At 43.8% G+C, this 18,344-nt stretch overlaps 1 protein-coding gene across 2 annotated transcripts; it reads right to left on the reverse strand.

Annotated features, from left to right (window-relative positions):
* Positions 1–537: 537 nt before the first annotated feature.
* On the reverse strand, positions 538–15,819 carry ARL2BP (ARF like GTPase 2 binding protein). 2 transcript variants are annotated; one of them, XM_077831118.1, is made up of 8 exons: positions 15,750–15,819; positions 14,326–14,377; positions 10,172–10,233; positions 8,480–8,586; positions 7,086–7,171; positions 5,717–5,813; positions 5,198–5,270; positions 538–4,914 (listed from the first exon to the last, which is right to left on the reverse strand). In XM_077831118.1, the coding sequence occupies exons 2-8, from the start codon at positions 14,364–14,366 to the stop codon at positions 4,799–4,801; spliced, it is 582 nt and encodes a 193-aa protein (XP_077687244.1). In that variant the 5' UTR covers positions 14,367–14,377; positions 15,750–15,819; the 3' UTR covers positions 538–4,798. The 2 variants fall into 2 exon arrangements, with proteins under 2 accessions (XP_077687244.1, XP_077687245.1); XM_077831119.1 differs by lacking the exon at positions 5,198–5,270.
* Between the last annotated feature and the right edge of the window lie 2,525 nt (positions 15,820–18,344).

An 18,344-nucleotide genomic window follows, 5' to 3' on the forward strand; every position in this document is an offset into this window, starting at 1 on the left:
ACAGTAGCTTAGGGCAGGGGTTCTCACCAATGTCACGGCCCACCAGTGCCCCAATAACTGTTTTTCTGCATATAAAAGCCCAGGCCGGCATTAGAAGGCAGCAAACAGCAATTGCCCAGGTCCCCACGCCAGGCAATTGCCCAGGGCCCCTAAGCTGCTCAGGCTTTGGCTTCAGCCCTAGGTGGGCCCCGGGCTTCAGCCCTGCACAGCAGGGCTTTGGTTTTCTGCTCTGGACCCCAGTGAGTAACATTAGTCCTGCTTGGCAGACCACCTGAAATCCGCTCGCAGCCCCCCCAGGGGGCTCCAGACCCCTGGCTGAGAACCACTGGCTTAGGGGAAATGTATCCGTGCCCTGCCTATGGCGCAAGACTTCAGTCACCAGGACTGGTCAATCCAGCACATTTCACTGGCACTAAATTCACTAAAATCAAACCAAGACTCCTCCCACAGCCACTTGCAGCTCTAATGTAAATAATGAAAAATTAACTCTTTGGTTGAAGCAATGGCGGAGTTGTGGGAATGGAAGCTAGGCGATGGTACGAGATTGCAACCATTATTTTATTGATTTCTAAAATCTGAAGTACAAGTTGTATGTTATAAATAAAAATCTTTCTAAATCCAACAGTTGGTCAAGGAAGTTTTTAGTAGAAACTTTCTTCCCTCCTGAAAAAGCCATTGTAAGGTAAAACTTCATGCCATATAGAAAGCAGAGATTCACTTGCACAGTAAAGTAGTACTCACCAGGAGTAATGACATCATAGAGTTTAAGTCCAGAGGGGCCCCCTAGATCAGCTTGTTGACCTCCTGTATGTGACAGGCCACTAAGACCACCCCGCACCCGCACAGAATCTGGTCCCACGGGTATAGCTATCAAATGTATTGGGTTTGCCCAATGCTGCTTTAATATTTAGAGTTAAGTCACAGGTTTATCATGCTTCCTACCTTAGACAGAGATGATGAAATCCTGGCCCCAATGAAGTCAGTGGGAGTTTTGCCATTGATTTCAATATTTTGGGTGAAATCCTGGTCCCACGGAACGGGGGAGAAGAGTCAAATCATTAAGCCCCCCGCCCGCAGCTGCAGGTGATCTCCAAAAAGATAACATTGTGGGTGATCTGACGCTAATTCACACCAGCAGGGGATGTGGCCAGTCAAGTCCAATTTATGATCTTTAAGGGACTTGTGGAGGTGGGGAGAAGAAAATCCAGAAAATGGCATTGGTACCCAATCAGATAGAAACATCATCCTGGCTTTCCTTTGATATACTTTGCTTGTTCAGGGTTTGTTAAAAGCCTAAATATAGTTTGGGCTACTTTCTCACTTACAGGGAAAATAGCTAAACGTTCTTTTCCTAGCTGTTTAGACCAAGCTCTTGTCGTTCTTCTTTATGCAGTTGACTCCGGCTCTAAACTAATTCTAAACTGAAGTCTGTGGGGTTTTCCCCTTAAAAAATGTGACAACAGGATTGGGAATTTAACAGCTAAACTATAAAAAAGGCTTGGATCACAAACATGCTAAACTTTAACATAGGTTTAGCTCAGCATTTATATATGAGTACCACATGAAGACTGTTTAAATCAACAGAAGTAATACGTATAGACTAATACGCACACAAGTAATACATATAGACTAATCAGCGCTCATGACTACAACCATAGTTCTCTGCATACAACTAAACCAGCAAAACTGCAGATAGAAAACTAACTAGTGTTTATATTGCCCTTTTACCCAATGCACTAATTATAAAGGCTAGCTAAAAAATGGATTGGGCGAGATTCGAGTGTAAAGTTCACAATACAGATATACCAGAAAGGAGGAGGGAAAGGAAGCCCACACAAGTTGCGTTACAATGAATTTAGCTACTCTGGCATACAGTGAACACTATAAAATTCCACATCCAGATAACTACCTTAAGCTGTACCTTATAGACTCTGACATTACAAGTTACCGAGCTATAAAATCACTATATTTGGAGAATTGTTTTGAGATGCTCATTTCCATCATTGCAAATGACGAATAATCTGAGCAGTGGTAACAATAAAGGAATAAATACTTTTCCCCCTCATCCCAAGTTCAACTTCAAGAGCATTCACATTTGTAACTTTAATCAATTATTTCAATTCAACACTGAACAATGAATTGTTAAAAATGTTTCAGTATGATTCTTTTAAAATTTGACAAAATCTACTCCCAGTACAAAAACAATTTCAATATAATACATGTGTAAAAAGAGGATAGTGACAAAAGAATTCTAGCCCATACACTGAAATGAAAAGAATAGTCCGATTCAAATCTTCTACAAGCACTGTCTTTAGACGATAAGTATTTTCTTTAGAGACTGAACAAGCTTTCCCAGCAGTTGGTCCAACAGATTTTTAGGATAGCTGAGAGAACTGCATTCAGCCTGGACCAAACATTTAACCTAAAAGAACCTCTCTCATCTCTTCCCAAAGTACCTGTGTGGTCTTCAGTGGTGGATTATGTACCCCTGGGAAAACACTGATCTTTATGGCAGAGATGGTACAAGGCAACACCTTGTAACAAAATGGGAAACACAGACATCTTTTGAAGGCAGAGTGTAGGCTGGTGTAAGCTGTCATTGTTATCAATGGAGCTATGACAATTTACACCAGATGATGCTCTGCCCTCACATCTTTACTTTGATCCTGCAATTGGATCTACGTGGGCAGACACCAAGCCTACACGCAGTCCCACTGACTTCATTATATTGAGCTTCACCACAGGGCTCTGTCTGCAGGATTAGGAATTTATCTTTAAAACTATTATACTGCAACTAATATCTTTAACAAATGTCCACACATTACACTAGCATAGTATTAAAAAGTGATTCAATTTAGCCTTTCATTGCAAAGAGAATTAAGTTTAGCTTGTTTGATGTTTAAAAAAGTAGAAAGCTAATACAATTACTTTTAATCAAAAAAGCATTCAAAAGAAGCATTTGGGCTAATGCAGTTCCTTCTCTACGGCACAATCACAGAGATTTCTACGTAAAAACTACTGTGAAAACAACAAAGGATTCCTTTTGTGATTTTAAGATTGCTTCAGGGTGCGGATTTTCCAAATCAAATCTGAGATCAGTAAATAGTTTATTGGAAGAGTTACAAAACCCTGAAGGGGAAGGCTTTTAAAAAGTGAATGTGTGGGAGGTTTTTAACAGAAATACTAGGACAACCTCCAACAGCTGAACTGCAGTCTTATAACACCACACTGGAAATTTAAGCTCAATGAAGTTATTTACTACTGTATTTTTAGAGTTAGAACAGGCTAAGACACTACAGTGGTTCCACAGTACTGAAAGTGTCTACTCTACAAAAGTAGAGGAGTTTGAAAAGGTTTGCGGCCAGACCACATTATCATATAAACATGGTTTATGCTTGCCTCTGTGGATAGGAATTTTTTTGTAACCATGTCAGAAAACTGTGTTTTAACTTCAGGGTGAAATCCCAGCCCTTTTGTAATTAATGGCAAAACTCCCATTCACTGTAATACAGCCAGGATTTAACACATAAAGAGATTAACAAGTTTTCCATCGGCACAGCCGAAACACTAGCACATTATAACAACATTGATCTGCCATAGCTTTGGTCTGTCTACTAGGCTCTTCTTAGAAGCCTCCTAGTGGTATGGCTGCACTGATACCAACGATGGGATTTCTCCTACTGCTCACAGAAGATAGATGACATGGTGCTAAGAACATCAGGACCTGAGCTCTGTCTACATTAGCGCTCCCCTTGACACTACTGGCTAGTGTGGCAGCATCCACAGTGGTGCAACAGTGGGAGGTTTCGTAAAGAAGTCTATTGTAGACAGTTAACGAGTACATCTCTACTAGCAAATTTCTAATGTGTTTTTCAGTTGTCAGTGCAGCTGCTCAGCTGCTACCAGTGGTGAAAGCTCCAGTATGCACTGGGCACAAGCACTTTAACCAGCATGTCATCTGGGGAGATATATGATGTGGTAGTAAAAATTCCTGTGCTTGATCTACAAGACACCTTGTACCTTGGTAGCACCCAGGCTGCACCGCTGTGGAAAAACAAGGTAAGAAAGTTCCTAATGTAGGCAAAGCTTATGTTTTACAGACATATTTAACCTGGTTAGTTCTCTAATTTAGTTGGCGCCTACATGCCAAGCTGAACATCAGAGCTCTGCAAGTTCAGAGTGAGACTGGGTATCTGCCCATTGGTGGATCCTCTCCTTGCCCCCCCAACAATTACCACAGAACCGAGAAATTCTCAAGCTAAAATGTGTGCAAAATATATTCTGCATATGTCACAACTTATTCTTCCCTATAGACAACCTTCCAAGCATACTGAAAAGTTATTTTTCAAAAAATGAAAGGTATTGTGAGCGTGGGAAATCAGAGGTGGTGGAGCTGTAACCATCCTACCCAAAAAAAAGTTAAATGATCATCCATGTTATTACAGTCTTGTGGGTTTTTTCTTTAAGTTTACATTTCTGGAGAGAGACATATCTGGGTTGTAATTTTAACCAATAGGAAACACATATATGGTCCCATTTACTGAACTCCTTGGTACAGAATCCAAATTGGTCGATGCGTATATATTATAGGTGTATTGAAATCCATTATTCTGGAATGGCTGGAGTTATTTTCTTTTATGATCACTCAATACTAACAGGTTTCAATACTAACAGTAATTCACAAGAGCAGTTTAGAGGATCAGGCCTAGTGAAATGTAGTGAGGCAATCAGCTTCCATTACCACTGTAATCCTTCACTGCCTGTAGTGTTTGGAATGTCCAAATGAAAGAAGCAGCCCTCATCTGCAGCTGTGAACTAGTGTCGTAAACTGTTCTGAGAAGACGACATTGAGGACTTGCTTAAAGATGTTACCACAAACCCGCTGCTTAAATCCAGACCTCGACCTTCTTTTTCCTAAAAAGTGGGGGGAAAAACAACCCTCAGCTCAGTAAAGTTTCAAAACAAGCAGGCTTTCAATCTTAACAGATTAAGTAGGCACATTATAATTGGTATTATTAGCATTCTGCTTACCATACCAAATATAGTACCGCACCTTGCAGCATAATTCCACAAGTGCACATAATTGGCTTCTGGGATCTGTAAAATCTACAGCTGAGCCTCCCTTTTCTCCCACTCTTATTTGTGGATGAATCCAGAAATTAACAAGGGAATATGGGGGCTGCTGCTGTGTAAGTACCTTGGCTGATGTTTTCCCAGCTGTGGGTAGACTTAGGCACAGCTAAAATCAGTGTGCTCTCTGCTGGTCTGGCCTAGGAAAGAAACCCAGTCAGGATGCCTTCTCTCTCCTACTTACCACTTTGGGGGTGGGAAGGTGGGTAGAAAACCCCCAGACGCAACCAGCACGGAGAAAAAGGGAAACTGCAGTACCACTGCAAGAGCCAATGGATGGGACTTTAAAAACCCCAAACAATGAAAGGGTACTAGAAAGATTCTGTATTCAACAATGCAGAAATGTACATCACAGGAATTTCACCAGGTAGCCGCTTCATGCAGGTTTTCTGCAAGAGTTATCAGATCGGCTTTTCAAGCCTATTAAACAGCTACACCATGAGGGCCATTTGCCTTTTGATCCTATATCTCTTGAATGCATGTGGTCACCCGACGAGCTAACACTGCCTTTAATGCTGTAATGCAGGAGCCATACAAAAGCAGTTACCACTGTGCTAGTTAAAATAGAACAACCCAAAATACTTACAGCTCTGTAATCCAAGAACATTTCTTTGAATGCCAGAAAATCAGTAAATGTGAGAAGCATGTCAAATATATCACCTGCCATCTCGTCTTTGTGCTGTCTGTAAAGTGGGAGATTTGTAGGTTTAACATAGTTGTGAGACATGACATCAGATTTTAAAGGCACTTGGAGGTCAAATTTAGTACACAATGTAAGTAGTGCAAAATCAAGATTTAAACAAGACCAATAGGAAGGTATTTAAAATTCTAATGTAAAACAGCTTTATTAAACAAAACCAATCCCCTGTAGTGTCTGCAATACAAACATCGCAACGTTCTATCTACCTAAGGTTTTCATACAGTTAAGTTTATCCCCTAAATCCAGAGAGACCTGAGTATTGCACCAGTCGAAAGAAACCAGACAGTGAAAGATTGGTAATTTAAAAGGAGTAAAACTTGATTCGTCCACATTTTCATTGCCTGAAATAAGAGAAATGCTAAAAAAACCCAAGTGAAAAATCTTAGAGTTTTAGTCCTTTTAATTATTTCAGGCATTGCAAGTAACAAAGGAGTTACTCACTTTAACTGAACTTTAAGTAGATTGTCAGTACACATCCACTTTCATAGGACTTATTCTAAGCAATTAAGATTCTCCTAATATTATTGAAAAGCCCTGTTCCTTACATTGATGGATGGTCTAACCATACTACTGTACTTTCATGCAAATTTCTTGATGCTTTATTCAAATATTTGAAGCAGTTTTAGTCCTTTTTAGGAGTCCATTTCTAATAGCATTTGATTTTCTTATTCAGCAGAAGAAAATATGTTCCTTTAACAACTTCATTCTCCACATAATTAAGCTAAAGCTGAACAGCAGAAATTACTTTAAATTGAGAGTAACCCTCCAACAATGTCAACAGAAACTTTTCACCAAAACTGAATTACTCTTTGCATTCTTTTATAAAATAGGGATTGGGGTAAAGCCATTTACTGAGGCTGTTTCTGAAAGCCTAAGTACAGAAAACCTAGTGGGCTTAATGCAAGTGGCCTTTTAACCCCCAGGGAACTGGCTTCGAGTCCTGAATTGGGGAATAAGAGAAATCAAGTTTAATGGTCTCGTTCTGGTCCCCATTTCTGCATATCACAAACCTTCCATACATTTTGGCACAACATTTCAAGTCAGAGGCCTAGAATAGCAGGGGATGGTGGAGGTGAGGATGGAGGTGAATTAGCAGAATTGTATAGACAAACTCACATTTCCTTTTTTAAACAAGAATCCCTTCCACAAAGGGGAAAAAAAATAATAAAAAAAATCAAATCCTAGTTTGGTCCCAGGTACAAAATGGTTAATACAGAGAAAAGCACAAGAAAAATACCCCAAACCAAAGACTTACTGTAATGACATGGTGAAAGCAGCCATACTAAAACCAGGAATCCTGTCAAGTAGTTTTTCTTCTATGTATTTCTCTACTAAGCAGATCTAAAAGAGAGGGAATCATCATAAATTCCACATGCTGACTTGATAAAGGAGTGTGGTGTTCTCACATTCCTACATATTATTCTCCATAGGCTTGTCTTCATTAGGTAAAATGCATCACAAATCCCATTGAAAGAGCAGAAAGTTCCAGCCAACGTTTGTCCAATGCTTTGCAATACCACCAAAGAGCCATCGTTAAGCATGTTTGCAAGAACAGGTTGTAGCAGTAAACAACCTCTACTTGAAACCAGTACCTGAAACTAATGTTAATTAATTTTAAGGAACTGACAACTGAGCTCCTCTAAACAATTTTTGTGGCCTTCAACCACTTTTTTCTGACCCTTTTAAAGATATTTTGTTTCTCCAGTTTGTACAGAAACCATACAACAAAGAAAACTAACTATACAGAGGAAATCGTGAAACTGATTTTACATGGTGCTGTCAAATACATTAAGCAAACAAACAGAAAAAAACCCCATAAGCTATTATTTTCCTTTAAGCTCAGTTATAGTAATCTTGTGTGTTATTTACAATAGTGGGTACAAAAAATTATAGACTGAAGTGATTTTCAACTTGACAGCATCCCTTTAATGATGATTGGTTCGGATTATACTGTATAGTAGCAGAAACAAATACTACACGAGTCTTAATTTTCATAGTGTTTTGTCCCACTTCCTTTACTGACCTCTATGCAATGGAACTTCTACCAATTCACTAGGGAAGAATGCAGAATGTATCAAATAATTTTTCCCTTAATTGCTAGCTAACGTATCAGTCAAACTACAACCAGACCCCAAATGAGGGGGATATAAAATATCATGCTTCAGAGTCACTAATAGAGATTAGGAGGAGACCTTCATGGGGGACAGATATTCCCAAATCTGCCTACTGGTGGGCTTCTTGCACCTTCCTCTGAAGCATCTATGGCTTGGCACTGCCAGAGACATGAGACAGGACTAGATGTTGAATCCAGTACGACAATTCCTATGTTCCTATTGTACTAATCTAAATATAACTATACCCCACACAGTGGCTGCCTAAACCAACCTTCCATTCAAAAGGCTTAAACTGTTCTCAAACACTTGTAGAAAATTCCTTGGCGAAACAGAAAAAAGTATTTTGGAACTCCAGAATATTTTTGGTTGCTTGCAGGCTATTGCTATACTTCAAAGACACCATAGATAATATTTTACATGTATTTGATTCTGATCAAACTTGTATTTTAAAAACAGAGGGGAGAAAAGAACCTAACAATGACCTTAAAAGAAAAGCAAAGCACTCTGAGAAAAACCACCAAAAAAAAAATCTTACATATTCATTAAAAATAGAAGTGTAGATGAGCTTGTTTTCTTCTGTATCTTCAAATTCCTGGTAGTGTTTATCCATAAAGCTTCTTTGTATTAACTGGAAATCGTCATCTGAGCCACAATAAGTAAATTGCATACAGTTACATTCAATTTATCCACTCATTGCAAGACAGTAATCACATTCACTAATGGCCTGTTCTAATAGCTCCTACTGCTGGAGCATGGAACCCCGCACATACACACTTGGTCACAATAACAGCAAAGCTGTTCGTTGGGCTAGCTTTAATTTCTGACCAATCTATGAGAATATATGGAGGCTGCTAGCAGAGTAGGTGGTGGTGAAGCAAAGAGTGCTACAGATTCAAATTCTGCTTCAGCCAAGTCAGCTGGGATTACCAGGATAGCAGCATGTTGATCTATGTTGCGAGTGCTGTACATTTAATGATGGAAAAGGACAGAATTTGCAAAAGGCAGCAAAACTGCTAGGGCACATACTCAAACAATCTACTTTTCTATTTTCAAGTAAAGATTTTCACATGTTCTCAATATTAAGGCAGTTCTTTAAAATTAACTTTTAATAAAGAGGCTGTTAGTTTTCAAACAATCAGGTTTTTTGTTCAGGTATGTGAGTTATCAGTGAACTTTTTTTTTTTTTTTAGAAGTATATTTTTCTTCCCTCCATTAGTTAAAAGACAATGGATTTTTCTTATCTCTGAAAATGAGTGCAGAAAGCTATAACCCTTAAAGGACAATTTTTGAGTCATCAATGAGTGAAATTGGAGGAAGGCAAGAGGGCAGCAAGTGGAACTTAACGTATCATAACAGGTGCAAATATAAATTACACACTGACACAGTGTTAAAATAAATCTGCACAAATCTAATCTTTTACTAATTAACCCACTCAGAACCTGTGAACTTGTGACCATTTCTCCAGATTCAGCTATACATATCACAAGGTGAACAGCTGAGAGTGAAAAGAATAAAAAACTTTATGATCCCTTAGAAAGGTGTGTGAATAAGGAGGAAGATGTTAACCAGTCATCAACCTCTTCAAGTTAACACAATGAGTTCTCTTTTTCTCTTGGCATCTTGTAAATCCTCTTTATTCAACCCTGACCTCTTACTTCAAAATTTCTCACTTGACGATTTAGAATCTTTTATCCTCCCAAGCCCACAGGGAAAAATGGTTGACTGCTTGTGGCATTCTTTCCTCCAACAGATCCTGTCACCTTAGGTTGTATGTGTGTAAGTTACTTGCAACAAAAAGGAAAACCAATTCATTTACCCAGAGGATAAGTGGGATGTCATATGACATGGAGGGACAGACAGCAGAGAGGATGGAAAACCTTGGTTTTCACGTGAGAATTTATCAGGATCTTTATTTACCACAACTTTATCAATGAAGAGAGGGTTTCTAGTCTCCCAGTAGTGCACAGGGGAAAAGACACATGCTTCGAACCCATGAATACACTGTTGGGAGAACAGAAACCAAAAGGGGTTTGCTGGAGATTTTATACTGTAATGCAAGTTTTGTGCTAATGAAAGCAAGGAATTAAAAATTCCAACTCATAGGACACACGGAGAAGGCAGAGGCACTGGTTTCTCCACACACCTCTGTCAGTGACATTCAATCCTTATTTTGCCTATCAATATTTTTACTGCTCATTTTTAGGCACATCTAAATTCAGGAGCTTACCCATTATAATATCTTCTAAATACCCAACAACCGCATCAAATTCTGCATCTGAAGGAGAGGAGCTGATAACAAAGAAAGGAAAGATTAATTTTTTAATGAAAGCCGAAAGACAAATTAGCACAATAACCCAGCCTGCACATCAGAGAAGGGAATTATCTTCCAACTTCACATTATAAAAAAAAAGGTCATTGCACAGAAAACTTTACTTAATAATAAAAAGTTTATTCCTGTAACAGACATTAATCTCACTCGGTCTCCACTGTATACTAAAGGGGGTAGTTACTTATTGGAAAGAACTGTTTTATTGGGTATCTTTGATCGTGTAATTAACCTCTTGGTGCAGAAGATGTTTAAAAGGTTTGTTCAGAGTGACGGTTCTCCACCTTTTCCATACCGTGACCCGATGTCACAACGAAGTTTCAGTACCCACCTCTCATCTAGCCATAAAAGGTGGTTGTAACTCTACTGGAACTGTTCAAGACCCATCTGTAGAGGACCATTTGGAGCACCCAGTCATATATTACCAGACTGAGTATCAGGGCACTGCAAGGATGTTTCGCGCCCTAGGCGAAACTTCCACCTTGCACCCCCCGCCGCCCCTCGGCCCGGGGAGCCGTGCAGCGCCGCCCCTCGGCCCGGGGAGCCGTGCAGCGCCGCCCCTCGGCCCGGGGAGCCGTGCAGCGCCGCCCCTCGGCCCGGGGAGCCGTGCAGCGCCGCCCCTCGGCCCGGGGAGCCGTGCAGCGCCGCCCCTCGGCCCGGGGAGCCGTGCAGCGCCGCCCCTCGGCCCGGGGAGCCGTGCAGCGCCGCCCCTCGGCCCGGGGAGCCGTGCAGCGCCGCCCCTCGGCCCGGGGAGCCGTGCAGCGCCGCCCCTCGGCCCGGGGAGCCGTGCAGCGCCGCCCCTCGGCCCGGGGAGCCGTGCAGCGCCGCCCCTCGGCCCGGGGAGCCGTGCAGCGCCGCCCCTCGGCCCGGGGAGCCGTGCAGCGCCGCCCCTCGGCCCGGGGAGCCGTGCAGCGCCGCCCCTCGGCCCGGGGAGCCGTGCAGCGCCGCCCCTCGGCCCGGGGAGCCGTGCAGCGCCGCCCCTCGGCCCGGGGAGCCGTGCAGCGCCGCCCCTCGGCCCGGGGAGCCGTGCAGCGCCGCCCCTCGGCCCAGCTCACCTCTGCTCCGCCTCCTCCCCAAGCATGCCGCCCCCGCCTCCCAGGCTTGCGGCGCCAATCAGCTATTTAGCGCTGCAAGCCTGGGAGGGAAAGAAGCAGAGCAGGGCAGCTCGCTCAGAGGAGGAGGCGGCGGAGCAGAGATGAGCTGGGGCGGGGAGTGGTTCCCCTGTGTGACCCTCCCCACCCCCGTTACTTGCTGCAGGTGGCCCTCCCTGCGCTCCTCTGCCCCAGCTCACCTCCGCCTCCCCGGAGTGCACGTTTGACCGCCCCCAACCACTTGGCACCCTAGGCGAGCGCCTAGTTCACCTAGTGGTTGCACCGGCCCTGCTGAGTATATAGTGTAGCAAAGGTAAATGATGTAATTTATAGGAATTGTTAAATATTTCTCTAATGCAGTGTACCACACTGGGGGTTTAGAACTAAATTTTGTAATCCCTTAATCTAAAAAACATGGTGCTTCTGTTTTATAACAAAAACATATGCTCTCTTTCAAATGGACTCCTTTAAATGGAGAAGCACATTAGCAGCACTTCAAAATCTGGGTCCCTCTGGCAATGTTATATTGTGCAATTTGTTCATAGATACCGAAGTCTCCCTGACCTTGGCATTTTAGGGATGAACTTTACTTAAATAAATTCTCTAGGGTATTAAGTGCCCAACAGGCTTTTCTCCAATATCAGGAATGCAAGCCTTGCTGCACATTCTTCTTCAACATATTTATCTTCACCCATTCAATGAAGGCCCCACTTAATTAATATACAAATTCCCCTCTGTGTCTCTCATGTGAAGAAGGATATTGCTTTAGACCAGGGGTGGGCAAACTTTTTGGCCCCAGGGCCACATTAGGGTGTGAAACTGTATGGAGGGCTGGATAGGGAAGGCTATGCCTCCCCGAACAGCCTAGCCTCTGCCCCCTATTTGCCCCCTCCCACTCCCTGACTGTTCCCCTCAGAACCTCCAACCCATCCAAGCCCCCCCGCTCCTTGTCCCCTGACCGCCCTCTCCCAGGACCCCCTGCTCCAAACCGCCCCCCCCCCCCCCGGGACCTCACCCCCTATCCAACCCCCAATGCTCCCTGACTGCCCCCCCCAAACCTCCACCCCATCCAACCACCCCCTGCTCCCTGTTCCCTGACTGCCCCCCAGGACCCTCTGCCCCTTATCCAACACCCCCCACCCCCTCTTACCATACTGCTCAGAGCAGCAGGAGCTTGCAGCCCTGCTGCCCGCACGGCAGCATAGCTGCGGGACAGGGGGGACAGCAGGGGAAGGACCGGGGGCTAGCCTCCACAGCCAGGAGCTCAAGGGCTGGGCAGGACAGTCCCGTGGGCCGGATGTGGCCCGTGGGTTGTAGTTTGTCCACCTCTGCTTTAGACTGTCTATTTACAAAAAAGCCTTTAAAATGATATTGCTCTTAGCAACAGTTCAGTAACTTTATCCACCAGTAATTCCACTATTTGGGCATTGGGATTCATCTTGTTTTGTTTTAGGAAAATTTAGAATACTACCATCCTCATTTACTGATCAAAAGTGGCCATTGTTATGCCTTTGCAGCCCAGACAAAGATAACACAAATGAATGGCAGAATACATGATACAACACCAGAGGGCAGAGTGCCACAACAGGAGTAGCTAAAGCATTAGCATCATATTTATGGTTCAAGACAATGGGGTAATTGTTTCTCACTTATGCACAAAAGCAGGAGCAGTTCAGACCTAACTCCCATTCTTTTCTTTAACGCGAGTGATGGCTACACTGATGAAAGAAGAAACATCTTTGTCATTTTTTTATAGCTTGTTCTAACATTGTTGAATTTAAACTAACAGTTTAAACATTAGTTTTAGATTTGGTGTGGTAGTGAGTAGGGGAATTCTAATAATATTTTGTCCAGAAAATAATATCTGTATTTTCTACTCATTCCAACCACAGCACACAACAATTAATAATACCAGGGCCCTAAGTGCTGTATAAGAATACATCTCTACATACATCACGCTTTTCAAGGAACACATTCAAATACAATTTCTAACAACGGTAAACTGGGTAGTAGAGGAAGTGAGACATATGGTGGGAGGGTCAGGAAGAGAAATTTTGAAGATACAGACATCCCTACAATTAAAGGGATCCTCAAAGTTATTAGGCTTCTAACTTCCATTGAAATCCATGGGGAGTTAGGTACCTAAATGCCTTTGTGGATCTGGGCCACAATGCTTATTTTGGTCCTTCAGTGAGGGGAACGTCTGGGAGAACAGCATGATCAAGGAGGGGTTAGCTTTCTGGGTATCAAGGGAAGGTTCAAGCAATTTTGAGTTCAATATTGCTTAAACTCTCACTTGTTGTTCTTCCCTCTCTAGTACATCGTATTGTTCTGAAGTCCATATTGTTCTTACATGAGTCTCTATCTTCTCATCAATATCATCTAACATCATTTTGGTTTTTTCCCCCTTTTCTATTTTTATTTAATTTATTTAGGAAGATTTTACAAGTTTACAAATCCTTACCATGTAAATATCAGAAACAAAACAATCATTAAACAGTTAGCTTTTGTTTCAAGAAACTTTATACAGGAATTTAGTCATCAGATCTTTCTATTTAATAAGGTGATACAAGATTACAAAGTGAGAATCTTTACAACCGCTCTGTCATTTCTAGTGATTTTATTAAACTGAATGAAATCTTTACGTACACACCAGGCTGGTCCATCAAATTTGAATATTAAAAAAACTGAACAGGTATGCTGAGGTTTTTTTGCAGGTGAATACACTTTGAATTTTGAATAAAAGGTAACCAAATATATAAGCATGTATCTGTCTTCTGTCTATTTTGCCAGGCATATAATTGGCATGTTAATTTTTTGATAACCACAAACTCCCATATTTTTTTGAACCATTCCTCTAAAGTTGGGCTGTTATTCTTTTTCCAAAAAGAGGCTAGAGTGGAGCTATTTTTAACTAGTAAAAATGTTATTCAAATGCTGATGTGTAATCTGGATTATACTTACATAGACACACCAAAGTTTTCGTCTTCTAAAGTCTCCATCATTTCTGCATCACCTGTTGCACCAAACAAACTTTTAGATAAGAATTAAAATGTTTCCTATATCAGCAATGTGTTTATTTTTTAAACAATAGATTACTTTTAGCACATATACAGCGTAAATCTTCAAAGTTGTCTATGAACATTGACTAGTTAGCCATAAGACAATCATTAAAACACAAGACCTGCATCTTGCAGGATTTTGTGATCTCATTTAGGCATTCTTCCACGACTACTTACTTCTCTGCTTCTCCTCTAATACTCTGAATCCTGTAGTAACCTTCGCTGACCATAGGAGAACAGGCCTACAGAAATTTGCTTAACCCAGGAAAATGGTTTCAGTTGATACCTGGTACCTCCACCCAAAGCATATACCACTGGCCACTGTCAAAGCCAGGATATGGGAACTAGATGGATCTTCGGTATGATCCAGTCGGGAAATTTCAATGTTCTCATGTAGATTCCACCAGAGATCAGCCGAGGGCCAAGTCTCACAATATCAGCAGAAGCCCGTGATAGTACCTACATGTATTCTGACAGGTTTCAGAGTGGTAGCCGTGTTAGGCTGTATCAGCAAAAACAACGAGGAGTCCTTGGGGCACCTTAGAAACGAACATATTTGTTTTGGCATTAGCTTTCATGGGCTAAAATCCACTTCATCAGATGCATGGAATAGAAAATATAGGAGCAGGTATAAATACATGAAAAGATGGGCGTTGCCTTACCAAGTTGGGGGGGGGGGGGACAGCGAGAATAGCCCACTTTAATTGAATTGTCTCGTTAGCACTGACCCCCACTTGGTAAGGCAACACCGATCTTTTCATGTATTTATACCTGCTCCTGTATTTTCCATGCATCTGAAGAAGTGGGTTTTTAGCCCACGAAAGCTCATGCCCAAATAAGTCTGTTAGTCTCTAAGGTGCCATAAGGAACGCTCGTTGTTTTTACGTGTTTACTGTTCAATACATCCAGGGCGTTGAGGTCTGGGCAGATGCCCCAGGCCTGGTGAACCCCAAAGCACACAGCGAGCCCTACCCCAGGCCATACCTGGGTGCTGAATGGACGAGGTCTTTTCAAACCCAATTCCTGTCTCTGGCGGGCCTGGCAAGCGCAGGGGGCACCCAGCCGAGCCCGGGCTCGCTGGGCTGGGGGTCCCGGGGTTGTGCGGGGCAGGGGCCGAGCCCAGGCTCGCTGCGCTGGGGTCTCTCCGAGCTGTGCGGGCCGGGGGCACCCAGCCGAGCCCGGGCTCGGTGTGGGCTCGGCGCTGCACGAACCAGACTGGCTGCCGCCCGGTTAGAGACGCTCCCGCTGCTATCAGTCCTGGGGGAGGCCCAGGCCCGGGGTATCAGCCCCTCCCCCCGCGGGCGCCGCGCAGTCCACCCCCCGTACCTGGCTGCCGAGGGCCGCCGCGCTCGCTGGGGCTGGCGAGGCCTCCCCATAGAGTCCGTTACCCACGCCCCGCCCTCCCGTCGCCTCGGCAACACTCCCTTCCGCCACGCGCCAGCCCGGAGCCAATGCGGCTGCCGGGGAAGCGGAGCCAATGAGAGCGCGAGGCTGGGGCTGCGCGGCGCGAGACGCCCGACCCGGCCGGGGAGGGAGCGCGCGCGTGTCGGTGCAGCGCGCGGACCCGGGGAGCCGGAGCTCGGGGAAAGGGTCACGTGCGGGGCCGGGCCCCCGGCGCCACCTCCCCCCCCTTTCCTGCCCCCCGGGCCCACGCAGGGGCCCACGCAGGGTCCCCCGCTGCTGCGCCAACCCCCAGGCAAAGACCACGACCAGGGAGCGGGTGGCCCCAGGGCTGCCGAGGGGTCCCGCGGAGCTAGGGTCGCTGAGCCCAGCCTTTCCACGCTCCTGAGTCAGCTCTTCCCCCTCCTACACCCATCGCCCGGCTAAGAATAAGGAAGTTGCTGCTCATACTTTCTTGGGGGAGGGGGTGAAATCAGATACTCACCTAATCCCAGGACTCCAGGAGCTCAGGCTTCAGGGAAAAAAGAACACACGAGACTCAGTAAAATCACCAAGGTGAGGCTAGGTCTCCACTGCCACTTACTTTGGTATAAAGAAAAGGAGTACTTGGGGCACCTTAGAGACTAACCAATTTATTTGAGCATAAGCTTTCGTGAGCTACAGCTCACTTCATTAGATGCATACCGTGGAAACTGCAGAAGACATTATTTACAGAGAGACCATGAAACAATACCTCCTCCCACCCCACTCTCCTGCTGATAATAGCTTATCTAAACTGATCATCAAGTTGGGCCATTTCCAGCACAAATCCAGGTTCTCACCCTCCGCCCCACAACACACAAACTCACTCTCCTGCTGGTAATAGCCCATCCAAAGTGACCACTCTCCCCACAATGTGCACGATAATCAAGGTGGGCCATTTCCAGCACAAACCCAGGTTCTCTCACCCCCGCACCCCACCCCACACACAAACTCACTCCTCCTCCTGGCAATAGTGGATGAGCTATTGCCAGCAGGAGAGTGGGGTGGGAGGAGGTATTGTTTCATGGTCTCTGTGTATATAATGTCTTCTGCAATTTCCACAGTATGCATCCGATGAAATGAGCTGTAGCTCATGAAAGCTCATGCTCAAATAAATTGGTTAGTCTCTAAGGTGCCACAAGTACTCCTTTTCTTTTTGCGAATACAGACTAACACGGCTGTTACTCTGAAAACTTACTTTGGTATAACTTCTGCTGGCGCCATAGCTACTTCTTCCCAGGGAGGTGGATTTATTATGCTGCCCGGAGAGCTGCCCTGATGTAGCACCTGTCGTGCAGACTAGCCCTTAGCAACACTGGCGATGACAGGGACATATTATGGGAGCAAGGTTTTTGCAGCCCCCAGGCAAGCAGCATGCCCTAGCAGGATAAGAAGGAATATCAAAATAGATATTTTTCAAAATAACCTTTTTAAGCAGAACACCAAGTAGCTTGCTTTTGGCATGATTTCCCATAAGATACAAGTCTCAAGATGCCCCTTTTTCTTAGGAGCACAGTTTCAGCCATCATTAAGAAGCAGTTTAAGTAACTTTAATTACCTTTTACATGTGCTTATTTAGTACTAGTTCACTACAGTAAACAAATTGAACAGAAGAAGTGTCACAAAGTTGGGTGTAATCATTTTCAAATGAATCTTTCCTACTAGTTCTGCCAAGTGGGTCCCAGAATTCTAATCAGTATTTTAATTAGCAGATATGTCAACTGCCACTTGAAATTCCTCTTGTACAGAGGAGACACGGGAGGGTTGGTTCCTGTTCAAAAATGGAATGCATTCTAACTCTCCCCAAGTTTTAATAAAGGCAGGAGCTGCAATTCCATTAACATACTGCCAGGATGCTTTCAGGAGGAAATAGGCAATAGAACTGGTGCACTGGATGACACTCCCACTCTGTCAATGTCTCACATTCAAGGTTGTGAAACTTGTAGATAAACAGATAATGCTGCATGTTGCCAGCAGTTAGTAGAATACATTAAGTTGAATAATTTTTTTAAAAAATCCATTTTCTGAGAGAGAATCCTTTCAATAGTATATCCCAATTGTTTTTAAAAATACAAATTTTCTGTTCCCCTGTTAATTTTTCTTGTGAAGACCTTTATAAACATTAACTATGGGGACATAATGAAACTAACTGCACAAAGTGCTGTCAGATGCACAACATGAATGAGAAAAAAAAAAATCTATTTTCTTACCGCTACAGTGATCATAGAAGGGTACAATACCCACCTGCGGAAGTGAAGAAACAGATTGATAGAGCCAGAAGAGTTCCCAGAAGTCACTACTACAGGACAGGCCTAACAAAGAAAATAACAGAACGCCACTAGCCGTCACCTTCAGCCCCCAACTAAAACCCCTCCAACACATTATTAAGGACCTACAACCTATCCTGAAGGACGACCCATTACTCTCACAAATCTTGGGAGACAGGCCAGTCCTTGCCTACAGACAGCCCCCCAACCTGAAGCAAATACTCACCAGCAA

The sequence above is a fragment of the Eretmochelys imbricata genome, chromosome 12, assembly GCF_965152235.1.
Source record: "Eretmochelys imbricata isolate rEreImb1 chromosome 12, rEreImb1.hap1, whole genome shotgun sequence".
NCBI lineage: Eukaryota > Metazoa > Chordata > Testudines > Cheloniidae > Eretmochelys > Eretmochelys imbricata.